This window comes from Ostrinia furnacalis, unplaced genomic scaffold (genome assembly GCF_004193835.3).
Source record: "Ostrinia furnacalis isolate ACB-3 unplaced genomic scaffold, ASM419383v2 OfSCF2419, whole genome shotgun sequence".
NCBI classification, from domain to species: Eukaryota; Metazoa; Arthropoda; class Insecta; order Lepidoptera; family Crambidae; genus Ostrinia; species Ostrinia furnacalis.
The window spans coordinates 998,690-1,010,765 of NW_021132658.1; the positions used below are offsets into that span (position 1 = coordinate 998,690).

Sequence of the window (12,076 nt, forward strand, 5' to 3'; positions counted from 1 at the left end):
GCAAATCAAGAAGCTAATAAGTATGAAAAAATGTGCTAAGTGCATCGAACATGTATACTTTTATTTTAATAATAATAATAATAATAAAATTTATTTGCTTAAAATGTGGTTGACATAGGTGTTACAATTATTACAAAATATAATTTATAGTACTCACATTTTACCAATATTATGGCATGCAAAACTATGTACGACATATTGTATGGACGACGTTTTGCAACAACATATAAATTGTAATGTGAAATGCAATAAACGTTTTTGAATTTGAATTTGAACATGTCATTTGAACATTGTGCGAGGAGCACCCTCCCAGTGCTGGATTTTTGTTCGGCAAAATCACCCTGTGCTCGTACTGGTGATATCTAAAAAAAAAAAAAAAATCAATAATACAAGTTTTATTGTTTTGTAAAACTTGTACTATTTTTATAAGGTTCAATACTGTATTTTTACAGTGACATGGCAAAAATAATTCTTGTTATACTTGGGTAAAGTGTAACAAGGGTGAACCACAATTTATTTCCGGCATAGTGGTCCGAAACAAGATTTTTCATGCGTGAAAAAGAAAGCACTTTAAGAAAACCATTCTAAAGCTTTTTCTTACATTTCGTACGGATTCTATAGCTCCGATTGACGTACCATTTTTCTTATAAAGATGTGTTCGAGCTTGAGCTCGAATCGTGCTTGAAGTTAAGAAAACCATTTTAAAGCATTTTCTTACATTTCGTACGGATTCTATAGCTCGAATTGACGTACCATTTTTCTTATAAAAGATGAGTTCCAGCTTGAGTTCGTGCTTGGAGTCTAGGGCCGTGTCGATCTCGTGGCGGTGCTCCTCCCTCGTGTCGGGCCCGTGCAAGAACTTGCACGCGCAGCCCTTCTGCATGATGTGCGCGCGCGCCCAGCCCGTCAGCTCGCAGAACCCGTCCGAGCAGTACACGATCGGGTAAGCTGGGACCTGCGCGTTGCCCAGCACGAAGTTGCTGTCTGTGGGCCAAAAGATTAATCATTAGAACAAATCTGAAGTCCCCCTGATGTTTGAGGTAGGTAACCTTTGTGTAAAGTCAAACCTTCCGCCGTGCCACTCTCATACCTCAGGAACTGACTTAGTTAAGCGCTAGGTATATAGGTTACTTCCACTACTAGACTAGCTGATTTTTACACCTAATGTAAGTATCATCATCATTTCAGCCACAGGACATCCACTGCTGAACAAAGGAGGGGGGCCTCCATCAATGATTTGTATGTACCTAAGTATGAATTATCTAAATTCACTGATTCCATTGAGAAAATTCTTTGAATACCTAATTATAAAGTTTCAAAGTTGAATAACACTGCAAATGACATGAGTGTCAGAAAGAATGATTATAAACAGTATTTACAGTTAATCCTTTTCACAATATCATGCAGAGCTGATTACTACCACAACATCAGATTATATGATTCGAACAGGTTCTTTTGTTTACAAATTCACGTTAATTTAATCCATTCTATACGCTTCGGATTATCCACAGAACGACGGCAATTTCGTAAGGGTAATGTGCGGCACGTAAGATATCTTCTGTGCCTGTACTTATTTCGATTTCATTGTTGTTAAGTGATATTTTACTGAGATTCATCCAAATGTAATAAACCAAGATCTTAATGTTATAAGACTCGAAATAAATTCTAATAAACAAGAACCTAATACCTATGTATACAGGGTGGAAACGTTAAGTGATCTCACTCGATTATTTCTAAACTATACAAGATATTGAAAAACTGGTAACTGATCCTGAAAGTGCTTCATGAGCTCTTTCAAACGGTACCAATAATAGGGTACAGCATAAACTGGATCTATCTGAAAATTCAATGTTTCCAGCTTCCATACTAAATGTATGCCAGCCACACAATATTAGAAGTGTAATTTTTCTATTTAATAATAAACTCTTAAAATAAACTCGTAAATTGTATTCTTATTTAAAATTATTCATGGAAAACATTGGTTTTAGGCTTTACTTGCTATAATATTGTCAAGAGATGAGTGTCATGACTGTGGTTGTACTAAATGTATGGAAGAAAGAAACATTGCATTTTTGGATAGATCCAGTTTATTCTGTAACCTATTATTGATACCATTGGATAGAGCTTGTGATGCACTTTTAGAATCAGTAATCAGTTTTACGATATCATGTGTAGTTTTTAAAATAATGTGACTTTACTAAATGTATGGAAGCTGGAAACATTGAATTTTCGGATAGATCCAGTTTATTCTGTAACCTATTATTAATACCGTTTGATAGAGCTCATGAAGCACTTTCAGGATCAGTAACTAGTTTATTGATATCTTGTATAGTTTAGAAATAATCGAGTGAGATCACTTATCGTTTCCACCCTGTATACATAATGTGACTGATATTTTTTATTGTATTAATAATTTCCTGACATTCATTTGTTAATGAACTTTATCTTTTGTTTACGTACTCAGATTGAAGTGGCTTAAAGTAAAAGCTGATCATGAACAAACTACTTCAAAATGCAAGAATATTCAGCTTTTACCTAATTTATTTGTATAGCCATTGTTTGTTTTGCTTTTAAATGTTTGGTAAATCGAGCGAGGATTTATTAAAAGTTCTCTAGAGGCCCGTTGAAAACTTTTTATGATAGGTAATTTCCTAATAATACCATAAAACCTGAATTGAATTTAGTAATTTATTACAACATTTATTTTTAAAATAGGCAACTCAGAAGTTTGCAATCTAAAGGGCTAAAATATTCTGTCTCGTATTATTATTTTAGCCATATTGCGTTAGATAAAGCTACTTTAAAATCTTGCTAAGCTTCTTTCAAACTCTTTTTACCATTGAAAAGGCGATAAAGGGGAGATTTACTTTTTAATAAAAACGAAATAGGCCAGACAGGCTTCAAATTAAATGGACGATCAATTTCACTTGGGCGGTGCTCAACAATTTGTATAAATGTCCTCTGCATTTTATTGCACGTACCTACGCCTACGTTTAATTGGGATCATTTCTCAGATATTTTTGCTGGAAATCATGCAAAAATTTCATGATAAGAGCAAGAATTATCATGTTAATAAAGGTGATATTAATCCACGTTTCAGATGATATAATGTTAGAGAACAAAGCTTCTCTCAAACACGTTCCAAGTGAGAACGATATTAGTTTCACGGAGAAACTTTTAATTAATCTCTGCATCTCATCTTGCGATTCTCATTTATTTATCCGTGGCATAAATAATAAAAGGTACCAAGCTGTGTGTGTACGAGTTAACGTTACGTCTAACAATATTAATTACCCGTACCTATTAGCATATTTTGCAATTACTTAATTGAGTCTAGACACCAGGGTTCCGAGGTTCGATTTTTGTGAAGACACGAATAAAAACAATTACGTTACCTATTTAAATAGGTTTTATTCTCAATATTTTTTTTTCGAATCCGAAAGACAAAATAATACATTTTCTTCATTTATACAGATATCAATGACACCTTTGCGGCGGGACTAAGTACGAAAATATTAATTGAATTCCAACCAACACAACTTCGAACATTCCTGTCATAAATTGAAAACCAGTAATAACTTTGTGTTATGATTTATAAGGCGAAAATTATGTTCTTGTCTAAGCAACTATACAAAGGCAATAGCGGACTCCGGGGAGGTTAGGTTAAACTTTTGATTGTTCTCAGTTGGCCCGCCGTCGGTAGGGGTGCCAGACAGCGAACATGGTTTAGCTTTATAAACACTTAATCCATTAATACTATACGACTATCCCGCTGTCTAAACTAGTTTTATTACCGCAAATATTTAGATATACTCACCTACTATTATGCTGGTAAATTGTATTGACGTAGCTCACTAATCGATTGAGACAAATTGAAAAGTTTGATTTTCTAACGTAGATTAGAAAGCATTTCGCAGTAAGACGAAAACGACACGGATTTTTCTTAAAAATAACAAAAGAAGAGTGATAAAAAATAAAGAGTTTAATTTCTTGGTGGCCAGCACGCACGCTTGCACAAGGAGGTCGAGACATTTGAGCCGATAAAAACAAATCTTTGTGTTGAAATAATCACTTAGCTTCTAAAAAAATTAATTAGAAACTTTTTTTATTGTGGTTTGCGTCATTATGATTATAGCTGGCCAGTTTGTTTTTCCGTTTAATATTACCCTCCTCGCATGAGTTTTTTTTTTACTATACGATTCTGTGCTTTAAGTAAGTAGTAGGTAAGTTTGATACACGTCATTTAATACTTTATATTGTTACACACTTATAATCGTGGGTAAAAGAAACTGACTGAACGTAAAGAAAACAAGGAAAACGGGAAATTGTGCGTGTTATAGGGGTGGAAAGGTTAGTTCTGAAGAGTGCCAAGATAATGTTTGTAAATATTGAGGAGTATTTGAGTAGAATGAAGACCTGTTTCCATTATTATGTGACGGTGTGTTCGTTAGATAAACATTAGAATTATTTTGTAAGATTTTGATTTTCAGAATAAAGAAATGTAAAACTTTCAAAACTTATTTGAAAGAAACCTCTACTAAAGAATCCGTTCAAAATCTGTAGGGAAAATTATTCTTCCAAAATTGTACTAACAATAGTAGTTTTATAGGTCTACTAGCCCGTATTAAGGCCAGCCCTAGTATAGCTCTCGCGGCGGGCTCTCTCGCCCTCCGACCGACGACGCCCGCGGCCCACGCCGAGTGGACTATAAACGTTTAATTTCGAAACTTCCTTTGCAGCACTTTGTGTAACTCCTACTTTGCACCGGGAGACTAAAAACTCTTCTCGCGTTTTAATGCAGATAGGTATTAAGCTGAATATTGAATGATTAGTAAGCTACAGGCAAGCTTCGTTCGGCTTTAGTTTTCAGGAAATATTCAGCTCGAAGGAAGCTCTTCGTGACACTTAGGCTGAGTTGCACCACTTAATTTTGACCGTAACTATAACGATAACAGGTGCTTTTTGAATGGAGTTTGACAGATTTTTAACGTTTGTTAAAGTTAAATTATGATGGTGCAACCCAGCCTTAGTTCATGTATTTTTGTACTGTTTTGGTTTATAATGTTATAGGTAACTCTACAATTCTACATAATCAATTTATAACTACCTAAAAATTAATTCTTTCTCTCAGTTAACTTGACATTTTCTGGAACGAATTGACTCACTGAAAATTAACTAAACCTTTACAAAAAGTGAAATACACAGGGTAGTTAATTATGTTAATTTATAAGATCTTTAGAGGATAATTCTGACATTTAAATAAATGATAAGTCAGTTGTAATAAATTGTGCTCTCTCGGGGGAGAGTTTTTGCCTACTTCCTTAAGTAGACTTGATAAATACATTTGTAAGTTTCTTATCAGTTAAGGGAAATTGGCGAAAAATAGCCCTGTATATTTAACGTCTTATGACTTCAAAACAACGTCAGGGCAATTCCGCAAAGCCCAACTTGAGAGAACTATTCCATGGAAGTATCCTATTACTAAGTTGCGGCGGTACATGACTATTGTTTTAGTTTTATTGAGTCACATACGGATCTCTACTACCAATACAAAAATACTATAATGTACAATTTCGGGAAATTGCGATTTTTCAGAAAGAAAATAAATCCAAGGGGATTCATTATGAGCCATTGTCCGAATTCACAGATTAAATTCTTGCCAAAATTTCTCGCAAATAGAAAGTAGGTCAAAACAGTGTGGGTTTTCACAATGGCAAAATCATCAATCATACTTAAATATTGGAGGTCTTTCGACCGCGGACAAAGGTGGACGGAATTGATTTATTGATACATAAATGACGTCAATAATGGGATGTTAAGCTTTTTCGTCACGTGTCTTTGGGGCGTTAACGGCATCAATGCGCATTTACATCACAAAGCAAATTGAAAGGGCTGTGTCGACGTGCCCGAGCGCGGACTTGATGAAATTACACACTGCCTGTGACGACTGCAGAAACAAAATAGCTCGTACGAGTTAGAAGTTTTGTATTCGGAAAATGCTTTATTCGATATTATTTTGTGAGGCTGCAACACAGATCATTATTTATACTAGTTGTAGATTTTAGTAGCCTTTCTACTAGAAATTGCTGCGATGAAGCATTGTATTAAATGTCCCGCAGTATATAAACATTACATGAACATTCTTGTTTGTAGTTTGGGACTAGAAAGCATAGTAAAATGTTCAAGGATTTATGTATTGTTATTTACCACAATTACTTAAAAGATAGAGTCTAATCCATTGTTTTTTGTTCCACTTTACATAAGCTGTATGTAATCTTTAATGTTTCTCGAGTCGAGCTTAGCTTAACATGGAAATGCGTTCAACATTTTGATTTCAACTTCGTAAAAGATTTTACTTATGTAACGCTTCTGAGAACTCGGAAAAAGCGAAAGGGGCGATAAAAAATAATGTTTTTATATTCGCTGAGACGGTAAGTGTTATTTGAGGACGATACTGGCTTTTGCAACAAAATTTAAGGAAATTCGCTGAATAAAAAAGACTACCTGAATATATTGTGACGCAATGAATCAGTTCCGACAGCCGCAAACTTGATCCGTCAAAAAGGCCTAGCTAGATTGATGGGGAGTGCCGGGGAGGCTGGGGCGCAGGCAGGTGCTTATACAGGGTGATTTGTGAAACACCAGTAACTTCGCAGGTCTAGATAATTGACATCAACATTGTTCTACGATATTTGAAAATTCGTTAGTATAATTTTTCATACCAAAATTGTAAATTCTATTTTTTTATATTGTTTAGATATAAATCTACGCGCATCACCAAGATCAGATACGAAAACAAGTGTCACATCGTTTTTTTTTGTTTTTAAATGAGTCATAGACTTACAAATATTACGACAGTGCTATAATACTTGAAAAATATTTTTTGTTGGGTTATAACAATCAACTTCTAGTTTATTGAGTATGCTAAAACTCATAGAACAAATGTTGGCTTATAATGTCAGTTATGTATTCCTGTGAGTTTGTATTTTACAAAAATAACCCTGTATATCGTTCGGAACCGACATCAACCCTATTCCGGCGCCAAACGCGAATATACGCAAAGTATTTCAAAATGTCACGTCCTTTTTTCACTGTATATACTAATGTGATGGGTCAAGGTAAATGTTTATGTTGGTAATATTTTTATGTACTTTCCAATATTACCGAAAGGCATATATGGAATGCCATCACATGAAAAATGTCTGAAATATTGAAAAAGGTTTTCGTCTAACTAGTGAAAGTAATATAAATATGTATAAGAATAGGTACATTGAACACTTACTATACAGACTATACTGAAAGAAAGTGACAAAATGTTTATTACGTTTCGAGTATCATCCAGGGAATACGAGTGAACTTCATAAGTTCGTGACATAGCATTAGGCCATATAATTTGATAGCTGGAAAAAGAAATACTCGTTTCGTCCTTTGGGCTTTGAGGTGGTCGTGTGTAGGCACTTTTCAAGGGCAATCGCGTAAAAACTTTGGCCATTTTTTGTAATGATACATAGGATGTGTACTTAATCTATGTCTATCCTTACATAATGTTTTCCGTGTTCGTAAAACATACATAGGTATTCATTTGAAAATAGAGATTAAAATATCGATCCGAGATCCCAGAAATTCTAAATTCACATTAAATGCCCCATTTTCCAGAATAAGTCACCGCGCTTTAGAAAAGTCAGCTCATCTACGTTTACCTATGCAAGCGCCGCATCGCTGATGAGTCTCGCATATACTTATGTACCTACCTACCTACGTGTTCTATGACGTCCCGGCGTGTTGTCGTTTCTAGCGACAATTTCTTAGCGGTCGTCAAAGTGAACTGTACCCGACACGCGAATCTTTTCATTTCACTTCATGAGAGCTTCTAAAAATAGAACGCACTTAGAATTCAGCTGTTTCCAGCGCACTTTTGTTTACAGATTTACAAACGCCTTGACCTGCAAATGTTAGATAGATTTCGCGTAACCGAATATTAACAAACATGTTCAAGTTCATTCCGCGAAATATGAAGTTACGAATAGCTAACTGTTAATGAAAGGTTGATGAAATTATACACCTATAACAACAAGAATGTTGATTGCTTCTCTGCGTTGATTAGTTATCAAACTGCCAAAACAATATCTGATAGGGTGCAAAACTTTTTGCCAATTAGTAAGTTAGCGAATTTTAAAGGAGAGTTCGGACTTCCAGTAGACGTTGTCAGCGCTCAAAACATTTCACAGATTACAGGCATTATCTGAATAAGAGTCAACGCTTTCGGAAAGCGGAGGTTTGGGTAGATTTATCAATGCATGTTAATGCGTCCATTTAGACCCGCTTCCCATTCCTATATTTACTGCGTAAACTTCGACTTGATGAATGGGTATGAATTCAACATAATTGTTTAATGAAATTTTAACAAACCTTTTAGAACTTTTGGATTAGTTTCTTGTCTTGTCTGGTGAGTTTGCATGAAAAATTAACGAGGATAAAGCGCGAAAATGTAAAATGATTCACGCGCAAAGTATTTTAATAACATACGTAAAATATTTTAGGGTGCCGTAATATTCTGTGTCTTTCGCGTTTAACAATCTCACTGGCATATGCACCCGATTATCCGACTAGAAATAACTTCATAGCGGTCATGACTGCAGTATAGTGCACGGAATATGCAGCTAATTTTACTGAGGAGGTTCGGTCAATGCGCTGCCGATTCAGCAACGAGCAGAAATAACAGTTGGTTAATTGAAACTGGCGCCATATCGGCCGGTCATAATCTGCAATCTGCTACTCGTACGATGCACGTCACGTTTCTACTCAGTATTGCACATTACTTTATGTAAGATTAAATTCCCCGGGGATGTGTATTCATATTATGAAACTCACACTTAATATGCTGCTGTGTGCGGTGGTTTATTTGGAGTTGTTAATCTTACTTAAGTTAACAAGAAATCTTGTGGCTAAGCTGAACTGTTGGCTCTTGAAGAAAGGAATTCCTGGAATTTATCCTGAAAATATTTTCTTTTACTATCTAACCTAGTTTCGTGTACGCTCTGTTATCCGTGTAGAAAAGCAATCGCCTAAGTGATCTTTTTATAAGTTCTTTTAAGTTAAATAGCAACTGAGGTCAAAGCCGCCATAAACTTCGGACTTGGCTCAATCAGCTTTAACGTGTCCTCGGAAGTACCAAATCCATTTTGAGAGTTTACATTGAGTCAAGCCTGTAATGTACCTACAACTAGTCATGTACCTAAGACTTTGATACTATTGTGGAATCTTAAGAATCGATCCAAGTTTCACTGAATCTAGCCAGATCTAACCACTAAATCACTGAAAATATCAGTATTTTTTACTTAACGTACTTTTCTAATCTTTATAATTAGTTAAAATGTTTCTGATAATTTGAATTATAATGCTAAAAACTCTTTATTAAATATAATATTTTTGTATTCGATGGCCGTGTTCAAGTTTTAAGCCCATGCCTTCAGCAGAATCTCCCAGAAAGTTCCATAGAAAGAAAATTATTCGCTCCAATCTCAATCTTGCGAGTTCTTCATTCTATCAAGGACTCTTCAGGATTTCATATTTTAAGGCTCTATAGCTTTATTGGAGTATTTTAAAATATCAAAACGATATTTAATGGAGATTCGCCGGGTTCGGAATCTTCACCCAATTAATCAAGCTTTATTGGCCGATCCCGTTTATTATCATTAGCTATGTCAAGGTGGGCCTAGTTAATTCCGTGTTAATGCTAGGGATTTTACGAGTTCCTCAGGTAGGGACCTATTAAAACAAAATTGTACAGCATAAATTGTGGTAGACTACACGACGGTTGATTGTTGAAACCTTTTACTTTTGAACATACTTAATATTACTATACATATTACTCAGGCACAATAGCTTTGATTTAGATGAATAGCGAACATGAACATCGATTTGTTACCTCTGTTGAACTAAGTGTTTGCATAGTTTCAAAAGGAATTTCATTAAATTACCGGATAGAGAAGTAAACCTGTCAGAAGTACTTATATTTAGGGAACAGCGATAGCAGAATAAATGTAGGTATGCCCACTTGCCCAGTAAGTACGTGATGCGAACGTTGATCCTCTAATCATACAAGGACTACATCTTGGTGTTACCTACGCTATTTCTATATTAAGTACTAACTTTTACCTAATCTTTAAAGAATGTTTATCATGAAGATCATAGGATTTAATTTTGAACAAAAATCATAAAAGACCAAACAAACTTGGTGAAAAAGCGAAAGAAAATTTAATGCCAGCGAATAGAAAGTCTAAGCTTTTCGAAATTGATAAAAGAGTTGAGTGCGAACTCTCGAAGAGATTTGTTTGTAACTTAAATAACACAAAGAAAACTCCATTAATTAGAGTGGAAAGTAGGTGCCTACTATGTAAATGTATTTTTTATTTATTAAATATTTCAGTTCTTTCTTATGTTCAAGGTTTTCACATAATAAGGGTTGTTGACGGAGCGAGAAACGTGACACGGGGCGCGAAATCTCCGGGACAATATTTCCTAAACTACAAGACCCGATTCTCAAGTGTTTACTATCTCTTTAAACCAAATGGGCTCTTTCCTTCGCCAGTCAGTGAAAAGAAATGCGATCAAATAAATCTCAATAATGTTTGATCAATTCTAAAATAGGTAGTATTTTGTTAAAGAAGATATTCTAAGTTATTTTCATATCATCTATAGGGGTAGTTTCACCGATCCCTGATAGTGTCAGATAGTTCTGTGAGTGTCTAATCTATGGCTTATGTAATGGCCTTTATCAGCAAGTGGGGATAGGTAAAGGCCCTAACTGTATGACAGATTTAGCAAACTTTAGTGATAGGGAAACCGAAATATTTCGGAGTCGAACCCATTGTCAGCCTAACGATGACCCATCTCTACATTACTTATATTAATAGCAAGCACCCGGCGATAATCCCTGACTTTGGCCTTATCACTCCGAAAGTTTGCAAGTTTGACAGCGATTATTGCGCGACCGGTCGCGATTGTATTTACCTAATAACCCCCAGTTGTGTACCTGCGTAAGATACTTAAATAACTCTGTGGCCATCCCCTTCAAGATATTACGCATGCCCTAACCCTCGCATATTTGCGATCATTTCTTTCGGATCTATAAGAGGAGAGGACACAAATATGGAAGTATAAGTTTTGTCAACTTTCGGGTCGTAACTTAAGAAGGATTATGGACAAGTGTAGTATCGCGATGTCCTTGAGTTTTATCGCGCAATTGATGTCTATTCAACGTTTGTGGATACTGTCGTAACGATTGCATTGCGTCCAAAGAGCTAGCCTATAAAAGGAAATGACCTTTTTATAAGTAACGATCAGAGTAATAAAAGAACCCTGGGCGGGCGTTTAGTTTACGCGACCGGATTGATTTTGACCAAGTAAAGTATCTGAAAGAATTTACGACCGAGACTACATAAGGTTGATAAGGCTTCTTCATCGAATAGAGCAAAGTTTGTGGTTTGAAACTGAAATTGTTGGTTCATTTCTAAGATTTCCTCGGGTTGAAGTAAAGTTATAAAATCCCGAAGGTCTCGTTGTAAAGTGCAAGGCGCGTGAAAAGTGTTTGCTCTGTTATCGGGGAGACGTAATACAGCTCGTAAGCTAGCAAATATACCCGGAGGAAATATCTTTTATCGATGAAATATAGCTGCAGTGAAGCGATATTTGACGACGGCACTAGCTTTTAAATGCATACTTATCTCTTATCACTTACTACCAGTAGCTGGTATTAGTTTTATTCCCTATATGTATATGCATCGCATGCACTTATTCAAACCTATCCATTTATACAGTGTTGAACTTGTATCTATAACTGTATAAATTTTAACTAATGTCTTTATTCATCAAATGATATATTTCTCCAATAAATCCGGCAGGACTCTACAATTTTTCCTCTATAATTTAATTAAATCAACTCCAACCCCCTTTTTTACTTTTCACTGAGTTCTTAATTTTTCACACTGGAAGATTAATGGACTAGTACCTATAACTATGAAATGAGCACGTTCTAGCAATGTTATTGCAAGATTAATTTGTAAGTAACCTATTT

General features: G+C 35.3%; 1 protein-coding gene across 7 annotated transcripts in view; it reads right to left on the reverse strand.

The window, feature by feature from the left end:
• The window catches only part of LOC114355543 (potassium voltage-gated channel subfamily H member 8), an 88,821-nt gene that overhangs the window by 23,087 nt on the left and 53,658 nt on the right, over positions 1-12,076 (reverse strand). For all 7 annotated transcript variants that reach the window (XM_028308443.1, XM_028308446.1, XM_028308442.1 and 4 more), the window contains exon 4: positions 754-984. In XM_028308443.1, the coding sequence (XP_028164244.1) occupies positions 754-984 (231 nt within the window). The remainder of the gene's footprint in view (positions 1-753; positions 985-12,076) is intronic.